The following is a 25,245-nucleotide window of genomic DNA, read 5'->3' as shown; positions in this document are numbered from 1 at the left end:
AAGTTTTTCTTTTAATTTGAGTCTTTTAAAAAAGCTGGAAGACCCCAAAATACTACATGTACATTCTCCAGTGCCAATAATTGGCTAGAGCTGAGTAGTAACTACCCCCATTAAGATGGAGTCTGAATTCTTACATGCACGAGTACATGCCTGAGATTCTGTACATCTTGAATGTTCACAACAGTTTCTGTATGTTCCTTATACTTAAATGTCAGTTTGCATGGATATAAAACCCTTAGCTCACATTTTCTTGCCTTGAGTGTTTTGCATATGTTACTCCATTGTCTTCAGCCATAAAGGGTTGCTGTAAAGAGATCTGATGACAATTTGATATCACTTCCCTTATAAATGATTTGTGTGTTTTGGTCTAGATACAAAATGAATACTTGAAGTTTTTCTTTAAAATTCATTAGTTTTACTAAAATTAGTCTTGATGTTGGTCATTTAGGATTAGTTTTTCCAGGTACATAGTGTGCTTTTCAAGATGTATGTTCAAGTTTTTGTTTATTTTTTTTACTTCAGGAAAATTTTGTTGGATTATAGGCTTTTAATATTTGTTCTGTTCCATTGATTTGGTTCTCTTCTTTGGGCACTTCTGGTATGCATCTGTAGGAACTTCTCTGACTGTTTTCTATACCTGTCACTTTCTCTCAAATCCTTTTCAACTCTTTCTTCATTTCTTTTTGAATTTTAACATTTTCTTCCTTTTGGTCTTCTATTTCTGTCATTATTTGTTGTTTTTATTTGTTCTTGTGTTTCTTATATATGCTTCCTTAAAATTTTTAAAATTATTTCCTGAGTTCTCTCATTTTTTTCTCTACATAAACTTTTTGTATCACTAAATAAAGCACATTTATATACGAGGAAAACTCCTAAGCCCAAATGGTGAAGTACCCACTGCTGCAATGAATGCTTGCCATGGGCATGTTAACTCCAAAGAGCAGAGACTGCAAGATACTTAAAACTCTCTAAACTAGAGAGAGAGCAGAAGACTGGCTGAAAGTCATACAACGATTGTCAGATCTCCTCTACCTCATGCTGAAAACCACCGAACATGGTATAATAACTTCTAGAATTAGTGTCATGTTCCTGTTTGTTCAAGTGAGTTTTCTCCTGATCTTAATGATTAGAACAAAGGCAAGAGCTACAGAAGAGGCATTCCATTGATAAACATAGAACAATATCAGAACATCAAAGAGGAGGTAACATAGAAAATCTTGTTTTTTCAAATATCAGATGCTTTCATATTGTAGTCGTATAGCAGTGGAGTAAGCTCCACCTCTCAAAGGCTTAATTCAGGGCTTCCCTGGTGGCACAGTGGTTAAGAATCTGCCTGCCAGTGCAGGGGACACAGGTTCGAGCCCTGGTCCAGGAAGATCCCACATGCCACGGAGCAACTAGGCCCGTGTGTCACAACTACTGAGCCTGTGAGCCACAACTACTGAGCCCATGTGCTGCAACTACTGAAGCCCACGCACCTAGAGCAACAAGAGAAGCCACCACAATGCGAAGCCCACCCACCACAACGAAGAGTAGCCCCTGCTCGCCATGACTAGAGAAAGCTCTCGTGCAGCAATGAAGACCCAATAGAGCCACAAATAAATTTTTTTTTTTAAAAAAAGGGCTTAATCCAAAAACTTTCTGGTGGTATCACACCAAACGAGGTTCACTGTACTTTGGCATCCTTCTTGAACTGTGAGATCCAGCTGGCTTTTTAGGGTGTTGGAAACCTTTATTCTGTGATCTCCATCACGGATTTCAAAATGGCCAGCTATTTACTCAGACAGGTAGGCACCTTGATCAACTTAGACATCGGCATCATTTTTTGGTGGTAGTTTTATATATAAGGATTTCTTTTTGCACTTCAACCTCTACCAGCAGGGAGACTCAGTTCCTGTAAGGAAGAGTCGTTAGGGGCTATAGCAACAAGTACAAACCCTGGAGGACCAGTGCTTACAGCCTCACTCGGTGCCTGGTTGTACTTTTACCACCTTGCTAAGTGTATTTTGCTTTACTTAGGTCTGTAATATGGTCACTTCTCGGCTCAGAGGACTTTTGAACTTGCTTTGATTTGTCATGGTGGACATTTCCTTTTGCTGCGCAAACTGCATTGCTTTCTTTTCATAATAATCTCTAATTTTGAGTCTTTGTTTGCACAAGATAACTTTTCTCAACCTTTTACCTTTTCTTTATTGTTGCCTCTCTTTCTTCTGCTTTCTCACTGGCTTTTGTTCAATGAAAGCTACCATGTGCTTAATCTGCTGTATTGCATGTCAGCACTGCAGAGGCTCATGGCAAAGGCAGAGTTAGCCTAGAGCATAATGGGCTCAAGTTGAGCATAATGGGCTCAATGGGCTTCAAGTTTGAAGGGCCAGATGAAAGAAATGGCAGAGAGAAACTCAACAAAGGTCTCAGCTTCCTTGCTTTATAACCCCAGATTCTGGTTTTGCTATTTTTGAGTTTCTCTAATGCTGATTTATGTTATTCTTTCATAGCTTCTATACTTTTCTTAATTTCTTTTAGCTTATTTTGAAATATTAGATTTTATAGTTTCACATTTGGTTGCCATGTCTTTTCGAAGTGTTTTTGTCATGGTTTATGGGGATTTTATTCTGCCTCTTATTCTCCTTTTAATGACAATAATTTTGCGTGGTACTTGGCCAAATTTTTTCTATTGCTTATTTTGTAAATAAGTTTCCCTTTACTTTTTATGAGAGAGGAGGGTCCAAAGAGATTTTCTAGCTTCCCTGTTCCAGGACTTCGACTGCTGCTGTTTTTGCAAAGTAACAAGAAAAAATAGCCTCTTTCAGAGATCTGCCTCTCACTGCCTTTTCTTTTCTTTTTTAAACAGGAAAGCAATGCATCACTCTTAACAAGGGAGAATTACTTTAAAACAGGGAGTATCATAATGGGTAGCTGAGAGAAGAGTGGAATTTAATCAAATGCAAATATTGAGTTTAATGATCCAAAACAGATGAATAATTCTCCTCTAGAGTTATAGCCATAATCATAAAAAAATACTGCTTGGTCTAAATAACTTTTTTCATATACATTAGAGCAAAGTGATGAGAAAATTTAGTAACTATATAATCCAGAGATGGTCCCACTGCTTCTCAGAGTGCTTTTAATTTCTCAGCCATCACTTTTGTTTCTCTCACCTTCTCCCTCCACATTTGCTGAAAATAAATTCCCTAGGCCACCTTTTTCAGTGTTTCCTCTTACATAATCTCAATACTAGATAATCAGTTATTTGGCAAAGTTTTCTACAAAGCTACATGTGTTATTCAAGAATTTGTGTTGCATCCTCTAAAATTTTGTTGAGAACTGACTTAAAATTCCCCAGAGTTTGTCTAAAATACTTCATATACACATCATTTATTGGTTAGGTAATGACTACAATGGACATATAGTTTATTCATTTTTGTCTTCAACTTTTGTGTTGAACAGAATATTGTACTATTTATCCTTATACAGATTTGGAAGTTCTTCTGATTGTTGTAACAAAACTGCCTATCTTATGACTATTTTCTCTTTGGGGGGGCGTGTTAGGCTTTCTGTGTTATAACCTAATAGAGTTTCCTTGTTGAGGCCATGGGCTAAGGTCATATTAAGGTAGATTTCAAGCAGGATCTCCTCAAAGGGAGAGATCCTTTCCACCATCAGGTACTTGGGTGAGTAGAGGGAATGAAGTCCTTAGGACTTAAGCAGGCCAGAGCAGGGTCTTGAGGGCAAAGATGACTCAAGCTCTGTGTGAAGAGACTGGATAGACAATGAAGTAGGCTTAGCCCCCTTCTTAGACCTTATGCCCAGTTTGCTCCTTTGAAGGTTAGTGGGTGCCTTGGTGGTAGGGTCAGTATCTGGCTAAGCAGGTCTCAGACTTGTAATGAGCTACGAAAAGTGTCCTCAAGTGGAACCGTGGAACATTGTCCTGGTTAGGAGGCAGAATTGTCCAAGGTCATGGACTCCCAGGGAGCTCTACCAAATCTGGTGGAACAATGCCAGGAAAACAGGACGGAAAAAATATTGAAGACTGTGGCTAAGAGTTTCAAGTGAGGGAGGAACAGGGAAAGATGCCAGATGATGGTGAGTTCACCTGATTCAGCCCTGAGGCCCTGTACAGGGAGTATATACGCTGGGCAACATTTTTCACGAGCCACCCCGCATACTGCAGAGGCTGGCAGCTGCTTAAAGGAGCTTCTCTCTGAAGCATCCCTTCAAAACACAAGAGACTATTCATAAACCTTTTTCATTCTTCTCAGTCCTTCCAATCTACCACTCCCCAGATGTTATTTTATTTTTCTCAGATGATCTCATCTTCATTTCACAGAGAAAATAGAAAACATCTAATGGAACTTTCTCAAATTCTTGACCCCACATCTACCAAATGAACTGCATCCACACTCATGTCCTCATTTTTTGCCTTTTTGATGGAAGAGATATGGTGCCTCCTGTCTACAGACAATTTCTTCACTTGGTTTCTGGATTAAATACCTCATTTCTTATAAAGGAATTCAGTCATTTATTTGGTAAAGACTTACTGAGCATCTACTTTGTAACAGATGCCATGTTCCATTTGTTGATTAACTGTTGTCTCTTTTGTAGATTCAGCTTCTGTCACTCCACTCATTTCTTCCCGATAGCATTTTACTGTGCTGAATACTCTCTACCAGTTAAAAACCAACTAAATGGAACCAAACTGAAAAACAGACCCGTGTCCCCCACTCCCTCCTTCAGCTACTAGTCTTTATTCTTCTCTTTAGAGCCAAGCATCTCTAAAATGTTGCCTATATTTAGCATTTTAATGTCTGCATCTCTCATTCATTCTACTTCTGCTCTTACTAAAAGTATGTTCTCTGTGGTCACCAATAACGTGCATGTGGCTAAAAATGGAATGGAACCATTTCATTCTTCACCTTATTTGATCTGTATGCAGCATGTAAAAATGTGGACCACTTCTCTTTTCACTGGGTTTCTATGACACCACATTCTTCCTATGCCTCTGGTTTATCCTTCTTAGTCTTTTTTGCGTGCTACATTTTGGTCTGCATTTCCCTTAAATGTTGATGTTCCTCCGGGCTTCCTAGGCATCTTTCCTTCTCATTGTCAGTGCTCTGTGGTTGATGTCATCAGCTCTTCAGACTGAAATTATCATCCATATGATGTAAGAAAAATGCTTTGACATTGTGTTTAGACATGAAGTTGTTGGAATCAAAAAGATTATCTTGTTTAAATAGGTCTATAAGGAGAAAGCCAAAATAAATGTGTTAATGAATCCTTATTAGCAATCTATTTCATGCTGATTGGGAACATATTACAGCATAGGTGTGTAGAGTCAATTCTTACAACAAACATTCTAACAGATACAGTTTCATGCAATGCTGATGTAATTCATAAATACATTATCATAACAAACATGAAAAACAAACTTTGTAGTATCTATTGTCTTGAGTTAATGTTACATTTTGAAGGAGATGATGATGACTATGACAATGATTATGATAATTCTTTTGTAATTACAAGTAGAATATCACAAAAAAGGTTCTTTTTGTCCTTCTCAGCAAACTGTCCAGAGATTCATATTTATGATACAGAAACTGCATATATAAATTCAACATGGCCTTCTCCCCACCTGGCTAGTGCTATACATTCTTTTGCATTTTTGATACCTGATTTATAAATGTTATTAAATCTTCTCCTTTACCTAAAACCTGTGCTAGTTATTTTGCATTTGCTTCTCTGGATACACTCTGCCCTTCTCTCCCTTGCCTTATGCCTTGGAAAACTGTCCTCTGAGGACTATATCACTTGTGCCCCTTTGGCTTGTCCAGTGGCATGTATACCAGCTGGACATATAGCACAAGAGGAGAGCAAGGTCAGGGCATTTCTTCCCTGCCTGCTCCGTGCTCTGTGCCATATCTCTGGCAGTAGCTGTGTTCCTCCCCAACTATATATTCTGCTGGGCAGTGCCTCCCTCTAGGTTCCATTAACGCTGTTTCTTGGGGACTTCCCTGGTGGTCCAGTGGCTAAGACTCCATGCTCCCAATGCAGGGGGCCCGGGTTCGATCCCTGGTCAGGGAACTAGATCCCACAGGTATGCTGCAACTAAGACCCAATGCAGGCAAAATAAATAAATAAATAAATAATAAATATTTTAAAACAAAACAAAAAACACTGTTTCCTACTCTTGACTTTTTAGTCATAGTTGTAATAATGTTTCCCCACTGCTGCAAAGCTCTCAGTGCCTCGGCATTCCCTGTCCTCCTCAGTTCTGCCCGCTCCTTGTTACTCCTTTCATTAAAGTCTTATTTGAATTCATCTAGGGTGAATTTGTTTTCTTTCTGGGAACCTGACTTTTATGATAATGTTGTAAAACTAGCCCAGTGCTCTGCATCCTCAAAAGCACTTGTGTCAACAATTTTCTGCTTCTGTTAAAGATTCTCATTGAATAACATTGTCACTTGGGGTCCCAAGATTTTGCTTATATTTCAACCAAAGCTGAAAGTTTGCATTTGGTATTTCATACGTGCTAATGATTCGCAAATTTATATCTTTAGCCTAGATCTGTCTCCTAAATTTTATTTATTTAATTAAATTAATTAATTTATTTATGGCTGTGTTGGGTCTTCGTTGCTGTGCGTGGGCTTTCTCTAGTTGCAGCGAGCGGGAACTAATCTTTGTTGCAGCGCGTGGGCTTCTCATTGCGGTGGCTTCTCTTGTTGCGCAGCATGGGCTCTAGGCACATGGGCTTCAGTAGTTGCTACACGTGGGCTCAGTAGTTGTGGTTCGCAGGCTCTAGAGCACAGGCCCACTAGTTGTGGCACACGGGCTTAGTTGCTCCGCGGCATGTGGGATCTTCCTGGACCAGGGCTCAAACCCATGTCCCCTGAGTTGGCAGGCGGATTCTTAACCACTGCGCCACCAGGGAAGTCCTGTCTCCTAAATTTTAGAACCACATGTTCAACTCCTCTGATTTCTCTGCTCTGATATCCCACAGACACTTAAAATTTCAAATGTCCAATTCCAGTTCATCTCCTTGTATGTCCTTTGAGCAACTTTCTCAGCCTGTTCCTGCCTGTATAAAGTTAGGAACCCAGAAACTTATTTACGATTGAATAGTCACGGTCCCTATTAGTCCAGGCTGGCAGTACTTTTGCTAGTACAATTCCCTTAAGAACTTTGGGAGTCTTCTATGTATCAGATGAAAGTTCACTCCATGCTCTAGAAGCCAAAGCCACACTTGTTTTCAAGACAGTCTTCTCTTTTTAGACTAATTTACTGCTACTTTCAGATCAGGCTTCTGTGGACCTACATCTTTAAGCTTTTGAGAAGCCATTTTGTTCAGTCCAAGAAAGCCCCAATTTAAATTCCTTAGAAGCGTTAGAAAAGTGTCTTCTGGCCATAGTTTTGATTTTATCCTTTATCTTTAGGCCATATCCTAATTTGAAAATCTTTTATTTGCTTGAGAATCTGGAAATAAGAGTTTACATTCCAGACTGGCAAATTCTAGCCCCTCTATAATCTCTTTAAATTCTGCTTACATATTGGTCAGTTGTTTTCAGAGCCCATCTCTTTCTTGAAGCTCCTCATACTTCAGCTAGTACAAACACTCTAAGTTTTCTTCCTAGAAATCTCTGCTCAAATCCAAAAGTCCATCAGGTTACTGGGTGGACTATCTTTCAAGTTACTACAGGTGATAGTTTTACCACTATATTATATGACATGGGTCATTATTTTTTTAGCTTCTGTAGCAGTTTCCTCATCTTTTTTCTAGTCTCCTGTAATCGTTTTCTTGCTATTTCTACTAAAGTTTTCCTTTTCATCTGCCACATGGTCTTGGAATCAATGTCACATATTTTAGAGTTTTGTTATGGCATGATCCCAATTCTGTATACTGCATAATATTTTAGTTGCTTTTCCCTTGCCTGCATTTCTCATGTGAGGATGGCAAGTATGTTTCCAGTGCCTGGACCATAGTAGGTTTTCAATAAATATTACTTCATAAGTAAGTAAATTAGTTCTTAACTGTTAAAGACCCTTTAAATTAAGGTATCATTGTAAAGTTTTATCAAATCTCAATTATCCTAGCAACTGTTACTCTAGTTCAGCTATTTTCTCTAGTATAGTATCTGTTTGAGTACAGCCTGTACAAATACGAGTAATAGCTCTTGTCTGAACCAAAATTCTTCCACCTACAAAGTGTGACCCTATAAAAGATTCTTAATATTTGTATGACTCAGTTTTATCATTAGTAAAATGAGGAGAATAGCGGTCCTTATCTCATACCATTTTTGTGAGGAACCTTGGTGCAGAGTGATTATTCAACAAATGGTGGCTATTACTGCTATTTCATTTTTAGATCCATGCATAGTAAACTTATAACAATGGTTGTTTCCAGAAAGAAAATGGGTATCTGGGGAAAGGAGTGGAAGGGAGACTTACATTTTGCTGATTTACCTTTTTTTGTAACATTCAAACTCTCTACCCTCTACATATATTACCTATTCAAAATAATTATTGGTTTGAAAAATATTACATGTATATTTGTTCATTTTAATCTCTATTATGTTAGTGGCTTGAGTGTTGCATTTTAAACTCAGCAAGGAAAATGTGGAATAATTCATCTGTGACAGACTTAAAATAGATTTATTTTTAAGCTTCTTAGGGCCCATTAGAAATAGTAATTAAACAGGAAGAATTTTTACAGGGGGACAGTTTCATTGCAGCATCACTATTGCTTTCAGTTGCAAAGATTTTCATTAGGTTCAAGAGAAAATAGTCAATGATATCAGTTTAAATCCACATAATTCTGAAGAGCATACATGTGAAATTCCACTTAGTGATAAAGGAGTGCATAGTGCAGGAAGTGTTTAATCTCTCCATACTAATGTCTTCATTCAAATATACAATATTTCATAACTTGTGCTTGATTGCATATGCTTGGCTGATGTGGAGCTGTCTGGCCTGAAATCGTGCATTAAATAAATGTTCATTTTAACCCTGTTTCTTTTCATCCCTCAAATAGGTTTTATGACAACAGAGTTTTTCACTCGAGGCACTTCTGATTTAGGCAGTAAGACAAAAATGGGTATTGTAAAGTTATGAAAAAAGAGAAAAGCTGCTTCCTCCGCAGAAATTTTTAACCTCTGGAGAGATTGGTTCAAGATGGTGGAGTAGAAGGACATGCACTCACTCCATCTTGCGGGAGCACCAGAATCACACCTAACTGCTGAACAATCAAGGACAAGAAGACACTGGAACTCACCCAAAAAAGATACCCCGCATCAAAAGACAAAGGAGAAGCCACAGTGAGATGGTAGGAGGGGCGAAATCACAATAAATCAAATCCCATAACTGCTGGGTGGGTGACTCACAAACTGGAGAACACTTACACCACAGAAGTCCACCCACTGGAAAGAAGTTTCTGAGCCCCACGTCAGGCTTCCCAACCTGGGGGTCCAGCAACAGGAGGAGGAATTCAGGGAGAATCAGACCTTGAAGGCTAGTGGGATTTGATTGCAGGACTTCAACAGGACTGGGGAAACAAAGACTCCAATCTTGGAGGGCACACACAAAGTAGTGTGTGCATCAGAACCCAGAGGAAGGAGCGGTGACCCCATAGGAGACTGAACCAGACCTACCTGCTAGTGTTGGAGGGTCTCCTGTGGTGGGCGGGGAGGGTGGTGGTGCTGGCTGTGGCTCACAATGAGGACAAGGACACTGGCAGCAGAAGTTCTGGGAAGTACTCCTTGGCATTAGCCCTCACAGAGTCCACCATTAGCCCCGCCAAAGAGCCCAGGTAGGCTCCAGTGATGGGTCGCCTCAGGCCGAACAACCAACAGGAAGGGAACCCAGCCCCACCCATCAGCAGACAAGCAGATTAGAGTTTTACTGAGCTCTGCGCACCAGAGCAACAGCCAGCTCTACCCACCACCGGTCCCTCCCAAATTGCACAAGCCTCTTAGATAGCCTCATCCACCAGAGGGCAGACAGCAGAAGCAAGAAGAGCTACAGTCCTGCAGCCTGTGGAACAAAAACCACATTCACAGAAAGGTAGACAAGATGCAAAGGCAGAGGGCTATGTACCAGATGAAGGAACAAGATAAAACACTAGAAAAACAACTAAATGAAGTGGAGATAGGCAACCTTCCAAAAAAAGGATTCAGAATAATGATAGTGAAGATGATCCAGGACCTTGGGAAAAGAATGGAGACAAAGATCGAGAAGGTGCAAGAAATGTTTACCAAAAACCTAGAAAAATTACAGAACAAACAAACAGAAGAATTAAAGAGCAAACAAACAGAGATGAACAATATAATAACTGATATGGAAAATACACTAGAAGAAATTAATAGCAGAATAACTGAGGCAGAGGAAAGGATAAGTGACCTGGAAAACAGAATGGTGGAATTCACTGCCGCGGAACAGAATAAAGAAAAAAGAATGAAAAGAAATGAAGACAGCCTAAGAGACCTCTGGGAGAACATTAAACGCAACAACATTCGCATTATAGGGGTCCCAGAAGGAGAAGAGAGAGAGAAAGGACTGGAGAGAATATTTGAAGAGATTATAGTCAAAAACTTCCCTGACATGGAAAAGGAAATAGCCACCCAAGTCGAGGAAGTGCAGAGAGTCCCAGGCAGGATAAACCCAAGGAGAAACAGGCTGAGACACATAGTAATCAAATTGGCAAAAAATTAAAGACAAAGAAAAATTATTGAAAGCAGCAAGGGAAAAATGACAAATAACATACAAGGGAACTCCCATAAGGTTAACAGCTAATTTCTCAGCAGAAACTCTACAAGCCAGAAGGGAGTGGCATGATATATCTAAAGTGATGAAAGGGAAGAACCTACAACCAAAATTACCTGGCGAGAATCTCATTCAGATTTGATGGAGAAATCAAAAGCTTTACAGACAAGCAAAAGGTAAGAGAATTCAGCACCACCAAACCAGCTCTACAGCAAATGCTAAAGGAATTTCTCTAAGTTGGAAACACAAGAGAAGAAAAGGACCTACAAAAACAAACCCAAAACAATTAAGAAAATGGTCATAGGAACATACATATCGATAATTACCTTAAACATGAATGGATTAAATGCTCCAACCAAAAGACACAGGTTCACTGAATGGATACGAAAACAAGACCATATATATGCTGTCTACAAGAGACCTATTTCAGACGTAGGGACACATACGGACTGAAAGTGAGGAATGGAAAAAGATATTCCATGCAAATGGAAATCAAAGGAAAGCTGGAGTAGCAATACTCATATCAGATAAAATAGACTTTAAAATAAAGAATGTTACAAGAGCCAAGGAGGGACACTACATAATGATCAAGGGATCAATCCAAGAAGAAGATATAACAATTATAAATATATATGCATCCAACATAGGAGCACCTCAATACATAAGGCAACTGCTAACAGCTCTAAAAGAGGAAATCAACTGTAACACAATTATAGTGGGGGACTTTAACACCTCACTAACACCAATGGACAGATCATCCAAACAGAAAACTAATAAGGAAACAAGCTTTAAATGACACAATAGACCAGATGGATTTAATTGATATTTATAGGCTATTCCATCCAGAAACAGCAGATTACACTTTCTTCTCAAGTGCACACGGAACATTCTCCAGGATAGATCACATCTTGGGTCACAAATCAAACCTTGGTAAATTTAAGAAAATTGAAATCATATCAAGCATCTTTTCTGACCACAACACTATGAGATTAGAAATCAATTACAGGAAAAAAAACGTAAAAAACACAAACACATGGAGACTAAACAATACTTTACTAAATAACCAAGAGATCACTGAAGAAATCAAAGAGGAAATCAAAGAATACCTAGTGACAAATGACAATGAAAACACGATGATCCAAAACCTATGGGATGGAGCAAAAGCAGTCCTAAAGGGAAGTTTACAGCAATACAAGCCTACTTCAAGAAACAAGAAAAATCTCAAATAAACATCTAACCTAACACCTAAAGGAACTAGAAAAAGAAGAACAAACAAAACCCAAAGTTAGTAGAAGGAAATAAATCATAAAGATCAGAGCAGAAATAAATGAAATAGAAACAAAGAAAACAATAGCAAAGATCAATAAAACTAAAAGTTGGTTCTTTGAGAAGAGAAACAAAATTGATAAACAATTAGCCAGACTCATCAAGAAAAAGAGGGAGAGGACTCAAATCAATAAAATTAGAAATCAAAAAGAAGTTACCACAGACACCGCAGAAATACAAAGCATCCTAAGAGACTGCTACAAGCAACTGTATGCCAATAAAATGGACAACCTGGAAGAAATGGACAAATTCTTAGAAAGGTATAACCTTCCAAGACTGAACCAGGAAGAAATAGAAAATATGAACAGACCAATCACAAGTAATGAAATTGAAACTGTGATTAAAAATCTTCCAACAAACAAAAGTCCAGGACCAGATGGATTCACGGGTGAATTCTATCAAACATTTAGAGAAGAGATAACAACCATCCTTCTCAAACTCTTCCAAAAAATTGCAGAGGAAGGAACACTCCCGAACTCATTCTATGAGGCCAACATCACCCTGATACCAAAACCAGACAAAGATACTACAAAAAAGAGAAAGTTACAGACTAATATCACTGATGGATATAGATGCAAAAATCCTCAACAAAATACTAGCAAACAGAATCCAACAACATATTAAAAGGATCATACACCATAATCAAGTGGGAATTATCCCAAGGATGCAAGGATTCCTTAACATATGCAAATCAATCAGTGTGATACACCATATTAGCAAATTGAAGAATAAAAACCATATGATCATCTCAATAGATGCAGCAAAAGCTTTTGACAAAATTCAACACCCATTTATGATAAAAACTGTCCAGAAAGTGGGCATAGAGGGAACCTCCCTCAACATAATAAAGGCCATCTAGGACAAACCCACAGCAAACATCATTCTCAATGGTGAAAAACTGAAAGCATTTCCTCTAAGAACAGGAACAAGACAATGATGTCCACTCTTACCACTATTATTCAACATAGTTTTGGAAGTCCTAGCCAAGGCAATCAGAGAAGAAAAAGAAACAAAAGGAATACAAATTGGAAAAGAAGAAGTAAAACTGTCACTGTTTGCAGATGACATGATACTATACATAGAGAATCCTACAGATGCTACCAGAAAAGTACTAGAGCTAATCAATGAATTTAGTAAAGTTCCAAGATACAAAATTAATGCACAGAAATCTCTTGCATTCCTATACACTAATGATGAAAAACTTCAAAGGGAAATTAAGGAAACGCTCCCATTTACCATTGCAACAAAAAGAATAAAATACCTAGGAATAAAGCTAACTAGGGAGACAAAAGACCCGTATGCAGAAAACTATAAGACACTGATGAAAGAAAGTAAAGACGAAACAGATGGAGAGATATACCATGTTCTTGGATTGCAAGAATCAATATTGTGAAAATGACTATACTACCCAAAGCAATCTACAGATTGAATGCAATCCTTATCAAGTTACCAATGGCATTTTTTACAGAACTAGGACAAAAAATCGTAAAATTTGTATGGAGACACAAAAGACCCTGAATAGCCAAAGCAGTCTTGAGGGGAAAAAAACGGAGCTGGAGGAATCAGGCTCCTGGACTTCATACTATACTACAAAGCTACAGTAATCAAGACAGTATGGTAGTTGCACAAAAACAGAAATATAGATCAGTGGAACAGGATAGAAAGCACAGAGATAAACCCATGGACCTATGGTCAACTATTCTGTGACAAAGGAAGCAAGGATATATATTGGAGAAAAGACTGTCTTCAATAAGTGGTGCTGGGAAAACTGGACAGCTACATGTAAAAGAATGAAATTAGAACACTCCCTAACACTAAACACAAAATTAAACTCAAAATGGATTAAAGACGTAAATGTAAGACTGGACAATATATAACTCTTAGAGGAAAAAATAGGAAGAACACTCTTTGACATAAATCACAGCAAGATCTTTTTTGACCCACCTCCTAGAGTAATAGAAATAAAAACGAAAATAAACAAATGGGACCTAATGAAACTTAAAAGCTTTTGCACAGCAAAGGCAACTATAAATAAGACGAAAAGACAACACTCAGAATGGGAGAAAATATTTGCAAACAAATCAATGGACAAAGGATTAATCTCCATAATATGTAAACAGCTCATGAAGCTCAATATTAAAGAAAAAAAAGACCAATCCAATAAAAAAATGGACAGAAGATCTAAACAGACAACTCTCCAGAGAAGACATACAGATGGCCAAGAAGCACATGAAAAGCTGCTCAACATCACTAATCATTATAGAAATGCAAATCAAGACTACAATGAGTTATTACCTCATATCAGTTGGAATGGGCATCGTCAGAAAATCTACAAACAAATGCTGGAGAGGGTGTGGAGAAAAGGGAACTCTCTTGCACTGTTGGTGGGAATGTAAATTGATACAGTCACTATGGAGAACATATGGAGGTTCCTTAAAAAACTAAAAATAGAATTACCATATGACCCAGCAATCCGACTACTAGGCATATACCCAGAGAAAACCATAATTCAAAAAGACAGATGCACCCCAATGTTCATTGCAGCAGTATTTACAATAGCAGGTCATGGAAGAAACCTAAATGCCCATCGACAGAAGAATGGATAAAGAAGTTGTGGTACATATATATAATGGGATATTACTCAGACATAAAACGGAACGAAATTGGGTCATTTGTAGAGATGTGGATGGACCTAGAGACTCTCATACAGAGTGAAGTAAGAAAGAGAAAAACAAATTTTGTATATTAACGCATATATGTGGAATCTAGAAAAATGGTATAGATGAACCTGTTTGCAAGGCAGAAATAGAGACATATGTAAAGAACAAACATATGGACACCAAGGGGGGAAAGTTGGGGGGGTTGGAAGGGTGGGATGAATTTGGAAGTTGGGATTGACATATATACACTAATAGGTATAAAATAGGTAACTAATAAGAACCTACTATATAAAAAATAAATAAAGTTAAAAAAAAGACAATCTATGAAAAAAATAATTGATAAGCTGGACTTTATTCAAATTAAAAACTTCTGCTCTACAAAAGACAGTATCAAGAGGATTAGAAGACAAGGAAATGTTTTCTTCAAGGCTGTGAGAAAACAGTTGCCAAAGACACATCTAATAAAGTCTTGTTATGCAAAATACGCAAAGGAACCTGCTATATAAAAAAATAAATACAATAAAATTTAAATATTCCAAAACATTTTTTTAACCTCTGTAAGTAACTGATTCTGTTCTTTGGCATTCAACAGAGCTCTAAACATGTTCATTCACCAGAATTTTATTAGTCACCTTCTCTGTGCCAAGCACTGTGCATTTGATTAGCAATCAGTTGCTATGTATTGTGTTCGTTTTCTACAACATTGCTCTCATTACCTGCTTAGTTTGTGCCTCAATTTCCTAATTAAAAAATGTCACTTTTATAATTCTTAATTTATAATTCTGTCAAGAGTATTAAGAAGTAGCACCTATATTTGGGGTGTGGGCTGAAGTTAATCAATAATTACCTCAGGGCTTCCCTGGTGGTGCAGTGGTTGAGATTCCACCTGCCGATGCAGGGGACATGGGTTCGTGCCCCAGTCCGGGAAGATCCCACATGCCGCGGAGCAGCTAGGCCCATGAGCCATGGCCGCTGAGCCTGCGCATCTGGAGCCTGTGCTCTGCAATGGGAGAGGCCACAACAGTGAGAGGCACGTGTACTGCAAAAAAAAAAAAAATTACCTCAGTTTTTGTGAAGACACCTTAAACATTGTTAAAAGACAAGGTGTGGTTAATTTCTTTGACTATTCTATGAGTGTTTGAAAAAAAATCTGTATTCTCTGTTTTTGTTATGTCCAAAAAAATAATGAGAAACTGGGAGAAATATAGAAAATGTATGCTGAACAAAATGTTACTTTTCCTAATATGGAGAGATTCTATAATTTGGTCCTAGTTTAAAAAATAGGCAAAAAAATATGATCACCAAGTCCTTCAAAACAATATAGATAATCAATAGATATGAAAACATTCTTCCTTGCTATTCCTTTCTATTGTTTTCCCATTCTTTATCTTCCTGATTTCTGGACTTAACTTTATTCCTTCTTTCCTTATTATTTCCTTGGGTTTTTCCATGTCATTTTTTTCTCTTTTTAGTTAAATTCTTAGTTTATTTGTTTTTATTCATTCTTTCTTTTATTTTGATAAGTGTACTTTAATCAATACATTTATCTGTGGTCCACAAGTTTTGCCAGAATTCCTTTTTAAACTTAACTCCATATCTTTAAACTTTTGTCTTATAACTTTCTGTTTAACCAGGATTATTCAATACTCTATGTTTCTTACTTTCCAGATATGTGGATTTTTAAACCTATGTTTTTGATTCCTAGTTTACCTTGAATAATAAAGAGAAAACATGTATATGATAGCAATTCTTTGGAATTTATGGGTTTCCTGGGTGACACAGTGCATAGTAAATTTTAGCTTTCTTCACAGGTGCTCTATAAAAATTTTGTATTCTCTACTCATTTATTCATTACATATATTTAAACTGTTAATTATGTTATCAAAATTTATAAATTTGATTATATTTAATTTATTTAATCTTATAGTATATGCAGATGATTTGTTAAAGTCACCAACTGTTTATTTTTCCTGTCATTATTTTAGTTTCTGTTTTATGTAGCTGAGAGCAATTTATTTAGTGTGCATGTGTTTAAAAATAAAATCATCTTCTTAATACTTATGCTGGCAAATATTTCTTCATGACCCCTTTCATTAGCCTTAAATTCTATTTAATCTAACATTGAAACCACGACCCTGATTTTCTTCTCATTCGTGTATGCCTGATACATTTTCTGCTATTTATTTTCAATGTTTCTATATCCTTTCTTTTTAAAAATTTATTTTATTTATTTATTTTTGGCTGCAGTGGGTCTTTGTTGCTGTGCGCGGGCTTCTCATTGAAGGCTTTCTCTAGTTGCGGCGAGTGGTGACTACTCTTCATTGCAGTGCATGGGCTTCTCATTGCAGCGTCTTGTTGTGGAGCACGGGTTCTAGGCACGTGGGTTCAGTAGTTGTGGCTCATGGGCTCTAGAGCGCAGGCTCAGTAGTTGTGGTGCATGGGCTTAGCTGTTTTGCAGCATGTGGGATCCTCCCAGACTGGGTTCGAACCTGTGTCCCCTGCATTGGCAGGAGGATTCTTAACCACTGCGCCACCAGGGAAGCCATATCCTTTTATTTTCAAAGTGATTCTGTAAACAACACATTCCTGGATCTTTAAGTCTTTACCTTTTGGTCTGTTAGAGTAACTAACTTGCATTTATTATAGTTACTATATGGAGTTACTGTAGCCATACCATTTTAAGTTTTCTAATTATCACACTTTAATTTTGTTTCCTTTCTTTTCTTTTTATTCCCTTTCCTTTCCTACTGGATAGATCAATATTCTACTAATTTGAAAATCATATATTTTACATCTAGTTTCCTAGCAGCTATCCTTTTTTTATTTCCTCTCTCTTTGTCTCCGTCTCCCAAATTTGGGAAAGTTTTATTTTTTTTTTAGTATGAAGAGCAAGAGAAACTGACTCTGAGAGCACATAGTATTCCAAATCTTTTCCCTTTGCAAGGTTCTTAGCTTTTGAAACCTGAAAGCTAAGAATGGACTCTTTTGTTATCTGTGTTCTGCTGTGTCCTCATTTCCCTGGATCAGTGAAGATGCAATGCCCTGGCTTCCTGGGCTGGGGGAAGGTCACAGGGAACAAGGAACAATAAGGGGAAAACCCTGATAGTATCTCAAATTGTTATTCAGTCACAAACACTTGTGCTCTGTTTACTATCTCCAGTCAGAACTCCACCATGATTTTGAAGAGGCATTCTATTATTTTCTAGTATTTTATCATTAGCTAGTGGATATATTTAGTACATTTACATGAAATTATATAATTGGTGTATCACCTCTGTGATAGTAAAATAACCTCTTAATCTTTAGTTTCTTAAATTCTCATTTGCCATTTATTCAATTCAATTCATTCATTCACTCAGTACTTATTAAGGCCCAATTAAGGGTCAGCTATTGTGTTTTCTGCTGGAGGAAAACAGAGCACAAAACAAATAATCCCTTCTCTCAAGATGCTCTCTTTGTGGTGGGGGACACAGAGAAACTACCCAGTAATTATAAATATAATGAGAGCTATAACAGTGAAATGTATTTAAAAAAAGACCCAAGAAGAGAGGGCCCCTAACACTGACTGGGGAAGTAAGAAACAACCTCACAGAAGACATGATTCTTGACTTGGGTCTTGAACAATAGGTAAATGTTTCCATAGTGAAAAATGGGGGAAATTCAAGTTGTGGGCATTAGGAAGCAAGAGCAATCGGGGAGAGGAAGAAGCTTAGGAAGCCCCATGAAGACCTGAGCATGTAATGCATCTGGGAGTGGAAAGGTTGTCTGGGTGAGGGAGTGGGGGAGTGAAGAGCAGCAAATATAAGACTAGAAAGATTCGTGCTTTGAGCTTTAGGAAATGTATCTTCATTTAAAGATTTTTAAGTGGGAAGAAAAGTAGATATTGGGGGAGGGTACAGAATGGAAGAGAGAGATAGAAAGAGAAAAAAAGAGAGAGTACATTTGTGCTTGGAAGCAAGGAGACAAGCTAAGAGATTGAGGTGAACCTTTCCAGTCTTATACACTAGCTCAGGCCCTTATACTTCTCATGTAGTATATAGTTTTTAAACTAGGATTTGACTGAATGTTACAACTTCTAATTAATGCTAACAGCATTATAATATTGGGATATTAGAGGAGCACTTTTTAAAAAAAGTAAGTGTTTACTTTTGGATATCATAGTAGAGGTGGCTACAAGACTATTCAGGAGATATTTCTTGCAGATTGTTAGAAATGCTTTTCATGAGCATATTCGTTGGCCCTTTTTTGGGCAACAGTGGGGTTGAGAGTGGAAGGGTTGGGGGTCAGAGGATGATTTATTGCCCCACCATTTAGTAAACATCATAGACCTGCATATTCAGTGTAATAGCCGGCAAACATTTAAAATTGTATCATCCTCTTGTCTTTTTCTAAATTCAAGTAATCAAAATATAATTGAACACTTTTTTTATGTGCATGCAATTCTCTAAGCTTCTGCAGGTGATACAATGATGATAAGAAACTAATAGCTTACCATATAGTTCATTCATGCAATAAGTCAAATGTCTAAATGATAATAAAGCAAGTTATATAAGATACAATATATACTGTAGTATAATAACATTATCGGACAGGATAGGATAGATTTACAACAAGGTAGCAGACAACTCCACAATCCCAGTGGCTTAACAAAGAAAAAAGTTTATTTCCCACTACAAGAAGTGTGCTGTGTGCCTGGGAGGGTCTCCAAGACAGCTGTCCTCTAGGAACTAGGCGCAGCATTCTGGACTGCTTCGATCACGGGGAACCTCCATACTGATGTTTCCATAATGACCACTGAAGGGGAAGCGTGGGGATGGACAGCATGAGAGGGCTGGGGCGTTGATTATTGGCAATTAAATGCTTCTACTCAAAGATATGACCCAAGTCACCTCTGGTCACATTTCACTTCCAAAACACTTCTTAGGATCGTGCCTGCCTTCCCATGTGTCAGGATGCAGAGAGGATCAGGTATTGGTAAACAGTAATAATGCTCATTAATGCACAGTAAGCAAAACATCACAAAAAGGTTACAAAGAGAGGGCTAAGGATGTTCCAGAGCAGGAAGCAATCACACTTAGGATGTCATGTAATAAAAGACAATTCTTCTGTGTTTCTGTCAATAAGTAGATGTTTATTGCATCACTTTCTTTCACCAGTAAGAAACGGCCTGCTGGGGCTCCAGATTCATTCCTAGCTCCCAAGCTGGTTGATTTGGTAGAACCCACAAGACTTCCATGCTTTCCCCAGATCTCTGTTCTTTTCTTTCTTTTTTATGGATCTCAGATATGTGGCCTAGGGAAATAGGATCTATATAGGAGTTTCTGGCAAGGTTCTACAAGGTTTCAGTCACATTCGGACAACTTTTCACTACTTTTTAAAAAAAAAAATTATTTATTTATTTTTGTTTGTGTTGGGTCTTCGTTGCTGCGCGAGGGTTTTCTCTAGCTGCAGCCATCGGGGGCTACTCTTTGTTGTGGTGCGTGGGCTTTGCATTGCGGTGGCTTCTCTTGTTGCGGAGGACAAGTCCTAGGCGCGGGGGCTTCAGTAGTTGTGGCACGCAGACTCAGTAGTTGTGGCTCGTGGGCTCTAGAGCGCAGGCTCATTAGTTGTGGAGCACGGGCTTAGTTGCTCCACGGCATGTGGGATCTTCCCAGACCACTCTGTGTCCCCCGCATTGGCAGGCAGGTTCTTAACCACTGTGCCACCAGGGAAACCCTTCAGTGCTTCTTGAAGACATGGTTCTACTTTGCACAAAAACGTGGTGGTGTGAGTAAACCGAATGAGTGAATCTAACCAATTAATAATGTCTTTATCTTGGAGCTTAAATTCTATCTATAAGGGAGCCATCAGGGTGCACCCAGAAATTCTGCATGGGAATAATGGGAATTGATTGTAGTGATATTACATATAGGATAAAAAATAGTCTCAAGGCTTTATAGACAGTGAGAATACCATTAAAGGAAAAAATATGAGAGAGAGAGAGAATGGGAGAGTTTTCATTTTTCCTATGAGCCCTTTGGAGAAAATTGGGAACTTTTTTGTTTGTTTGTTTTTGTTTTTTTTGCGGTACGCGGGCCTCTCACCGCTGTGGCCTCTCCCATTGTGGAGCATAGGCTCCGGACGCGCAGGCTCAGCGGCCATGGCTCACGGGCCCAGCCGCTCCGCAGCATGTGGGATCCTCCCGGACCGGGGCATGAACCCGTGTCCCCTGCATCGGCAGGCGGACTCTCAACCACTGCGCCACCAGGGAAGCCCGAAAATTGGGAACTTTAAGGGTCTTTCCCACTTATTTTTGTTTACCTGTTACCTAACTCTTAATTATAATTTAGTAAGAGTAAAAAGAATGAAAGTCCAATTTGCTAAAAAGAAAAAAGAATACTTCTCTTTCTTCTTTAAAATTAGAATGATTAAATTATCCCTAGAATGTTTTTTGAGTTCCCTGGAAATATATATTACTACATAAAAAAGGGTGCGAAATCTCTACACTAGCTCTGAACTGGGTAAATACAATGAATAAAATGTATTGGCTGCACTAAAAGCTATGACGATTCATGTTTGTCATACCATGTTATATTTTAAAGGGAAATTGGAGTTAAAAATACTTGATCGTGATTTTGTTCACCGCTCTGCAGTTTACATGTGAGGCTGTTTTCTCCCTGAGCAGTGGTGAAGCAAAAGGCGTAAAGAGATATTTTTAAAAAGATAGTTCAGGAACACTATTGACAAGGAGCGTGGGTCGCTTTTGACCCGAGCAGTAACTGCTGATCAGCTGTCCCAGGGCAGGGCGTGAGGGTCGTGTGGTTCTGAAGATGAGGCAGGAAAAATGCGCCCCTTGGACCGGGACAAGGTAGAAGCACCGGCGGAAGTGGAAGTTTTGGGGCCCTAGGAAGATTTGGAGCAGTTCCTGCTTCCAGTCATCCGTGGGGTGCGGGAGGATATGGTGGCTCTCCCACGAGAGTGTACCTGAGGACCAGGAGTAAGTTGTGGAAGATGGATAATATGCTCATGCAGATAGAAATGCAGGTGGAGACCTCGGAGGAGAAAGCCTTGAATCACCTTCAGCATCCCAGTGGGGAAGCTGATGAGAGAGTACCAGAGTTGTGCCGGAAGGTGGAGGAGAAAGCCAAGGAGATTGCGAAGATGGCAGATTTGATGGTGGAGCTGGTTTGGCAGATAGAGAAAAGCAAATCGTCTTGAAGGAGGGTTGGCTTTCACAGCTGATGGACTCTGGTCCGCTGGTAAGGATGGGCGGATACCTGGAAGAAACTGAAACCGCTCATTTTCTCTATTCAGTTTTTGTATGTTTTTTACTCCCATGTAACAATGTCCCTTAGGGTCAGTGGCTGGTGACCTTGATATGGGTGTAGATTGTGAAATGTATTTGGTTCCTAAAAATAACTTTCTTTTGAGAAATACTCTCATAAGGGAAACAGGGCTTAATCAAAACTTGTTTCAGTTTATTTTTGTTACTTTGCAGTGTTTTGGAAATGTTGGGCATGGCCTTGTATTTTGGTGTTATCATGTGACCTGATTGTTTTCTGGAACTTTGGAACACCCGTGTGAAGACTTGGGGTCAGAATCTCCCAACTTTAGAGGTGCAGTGGAAGGCACTACTTGGATGTAGCTGGTGAAGCAATGTAGGAATGAGATTGCTTTGGATAAGACTGGGAAAAACCAAAAGAGAGTTGGAGATGGAAGACAGTGGGCACATGTTATGGAACTTGAATACCTCTGTGAGACAAAGGAGGAGAGCTATGTTTTGTGGCATATTGTCTCGTGTTTATTGTATAACCTGTCAGGTGCGTTTATTTAGACAACCTATCTGACCCTAAACGACAAAGAAGTTTGAATAGGGAATGATGGAGCGCGCTTTACTATTGTAATATCCTCACACATTACAGAGGTTTAAGAGTATGGCGTCAAAGAGACAATCTACCAAGAGCCTTGAGAGCCTGGAGAAAGGAAAAGTCATATCAGGGCCCATAAAGTCCCTTCTAGGTCACCAGGGCAGTAGATCTGACTAGGATTTGAGGTCAAAATCAAACATGTAACAAGCGTTCATTTGCCTTGAAAAACAAAGACCTAAAAAGCCTTAAAATTGTTTTTTTTTTGTGCAGATGACCAAAGCACCTATGTGTGTTAATAAAAAAATCATAAATAAATTTCTTTTGAAATGGAGAAGAAATTTCATCGTAATTTCGTGATTTAAAACACGAGTTTTTTTTTGGAGATTATTAGGAAATAATATTCAGAAATTATGATGCAGGCTTTAGAAGGAATTGAAACCAAGCAAATATGATTAATTAAATAAAAAAAAAAATCCCAGCGCCCCGTTGAGAGTGGTCCCCTCTCCAGGGGGCAGCAGAGACGCCCAGAAGAAGACGGAGATATCGGTGACCCGGGAGATGATGAGTTGGTCCGGACAGTGCCGGCGCCGGGCGCAGTATTGCTGCCCGAGGGGCGGGTTGGAGGGGCGGTCTGGGATCGCGGCCGGAGAAAGAGGCGAAGAGGTGACTTCACAGATAAGCTTTTATAGGCACCACTCTCCGCCCGCCGGACGGGAGGCGGGGTGGCAGCCCGATTAAAGAAGCAGCCTGGAAGGAAGGAAGAAGCGAGGGAGGGACGGGAACAGTTGGAGGAGGAGCAGCGAGCTGGGCTGCGGCGACCGGAGGAGGAGCGGCCCCCGCGAGGCCACGTTTTGTTTTTGTTATTTTCCATCGAAATAGTTCTCGCAGGCCCTCCCAGAGAACCGATCGCGCCGAAGCCCGGGAGCCCCGACCTTCCAGGTGACAGCTGGTCACCCTGGTAGGAGTCAGCTCCGCCCCAAGTCACCCCCTCCGGCGCACAGCCCATTCCCCGCCCTGCCTCCCAGTGCCCGCCCGGGGCGAGCGCGGCGGCCGCAACGGCTCTGCAGCGCTGGAACCGGCGGCGACCGGCGGAGGCGCGGGGCCCTCGGCGTTGTCCTCTGACCCAGCGGAGCCGCGGACGAGGAAGGGGGAAGTGCGGCCCCAGGCTCGAGCCGGAGAAAGGAGGATAGCGATTTAACCCGCCCTCTCCTGCCAGTCCTGCTGCCGGGCTCTCCCCGGGTGCCCGCCGCCAGAGCCTGGGAGCCGCGCCCGAAGTGCCGCATGGGGCAGGGCCACTAAAGCGCGGAGTTCGGGGTCGCGCCGAGGCGGGCGCAGGGGCCCAGCGCGGCTGTTGGCACAGTTTCGGCGGCGCCTTCAACGCGAGAACTGGGGGCGCGGCGCGCCGATCCGGCCGCCTCCGTGCCCTCGGGAGGCGCGAGTTATGGAGCCCCCCAGCTGCCTTCAGGATGAGCCGTTCCCGCACCCTCTGGAGCCCGAGCCGGGCGCCACTGCGCAGCCTGGCCAGGGGAAGCCGGGAGACAAGAGGTTCCGGCTGTGGTACGTGGGAGGGTCGTGCCTGGACCGCAGGACCACGCTGCCCATGCTGCCCTGGCTCATGGCCGAGATCCGCCGGCGCAGCCAGAAGCCCGAGGCGGGCGGCTGCGGGGCGCCGGCGCCCCGCGAGGTGTTCCTGGTGCTCAGCGCACCCCTCCTGCGCTGCGTGCCAGCGCCGGGCGCCGGTGCCGCTGGGGGCTGTGGCCCTACGGCCGCGCAGCCCAACCCGGCAGTGTTCATCTTCGAGCACAAGGCGCAGCACATCTCGCGCTTCATCCACAACAGCCACGACCTCACCTACTTTGCTTACCTGATCAAGGCGCAGCCAGACGACCCGGAGTCGCAGATGGCCTGCCACGTTTTCCGCGCCACAGACCCGAATCAGGCAAGACCGCGGCTCGGAGGCACGGGGGAGGGTCCATCACACCCGGGAGAAGTGGCAGGGCTGCAGGCGCTGGGACCCCACGTTAAAGACCGACTCTGGTCCAGCTCCTGGCGCGCGCCTTCCACGTGGCGCGCTTGAGCGCAGGCTGGTCCCGCTCCTGGGACCCCGAGTCCGGAGCTTGCTTCTGGCGGCAGTTCCTTCCCCGCAGGGCCGAGGAAGAGGGAGGGAGGCGGAGAGTGGTCTCGGGACAGTGGAGGAGCTGGAGCGCCCTAGGAGAATGCGGGAGCAGCGCGCGTGCCGGGAGGATCTCGATGTCTTGGGGTGTGCCTGGAGATGGCATCCCCGGCCTTGGCCGAGTGTGTGCGTGCGTGCACGCGTGTGTTTAAGAGGGAAAGCGGGAGAGGGTTGGGTTCTAGAGGCTCCCGCACACACTCTCGGTCTTGGCCGAGTCCGGCACCTTGGCCCCTTAGGACAGTCGCATCCTAGTCACAGCAGCACCTGCAGATCTTGGATCTGGGAAGCTGTTTTGGAGCCCGGCTTAGAGAGAAGTTACTAGACGTTGTCAGATTGTCAGCAAAATACGAATCTGCCTTTAGATTTTGAGTGGAAAGACTTTTTTTTTTTTTTTTGCAGTTTTTTCCACACTAAATGGAGACAGAATCAGTACCTACCTGGGTGATTTAAAAATCAGTGTTGTAGAAGAGGTGAACATCTCTTTTCTAAT

General features: G+C 40.8%; 3 protein-coding genes across 4 annotated transcripts in view; 2 read left to right on the top strand and 1 right to left on the bottom strand.

The window, feature by feature from the left end:
- Positions 1 to 25,245, bottom strand: part of UCHL3 (ubiquitin C-terminal hydrolase L3) — a 346,469-nt gene that overhangs the window by 80,629 nt on the left and 240,595 nt on the right. The gene's annotated exons all lie outside the window — the stretch shown is intronic.
- Positions 21,559 to 21,932, top strand: LOC132508912 (MORF4 family-associated protein 1-like). The gene is given in 2 exon segments (XM_060129376.1): positions 21,559 to 21,691; positions 21,694 to 21,932. Coding segments are annotated over 2 exon segments (372 nt in total).
- TBC1D4 (TBC1 domain family member 4) overlaps positions 23,689 to 25,245 on the top strand; it is a 216,731-nt gene continuing 215,174 nt past the window's right edge. For both annotated transcript variants that reach the window (XM_060129035.1, XM_060129034.1), the window contains exon 1: positions 23,689 to 24,521. In XM_060129035.1, coding sequence (XP_059985018.1) covers positions 24,024 to 24,521 — 498 coding nt within the window. In that variant the 5' untranslated portion in view covers positions 23,689 to 24,023. The remainder of the gene's footprint in view (positions 24,522 to 25,245) is intronic.

The sequence above is a fragment of the Lagenorhynchus albirostris genome, chromosome 18 (genome assembly GCF_949774975.1).
Source record: "Lagenorhynchus albirostris chromosome 18, mLagAlb1.1, whole genome shotgun sequence".
Classification (NCBI taxonomy): Eukaryota; Metazoa; Chordata; class Mammalia; order Artiodactyla; family Delphinidae; genus Lagenorhynchus; species Lagenorhynchus albirostris.
This window is presented reverse-complemented; position numbering and strand designations above follow the sequence as displayed.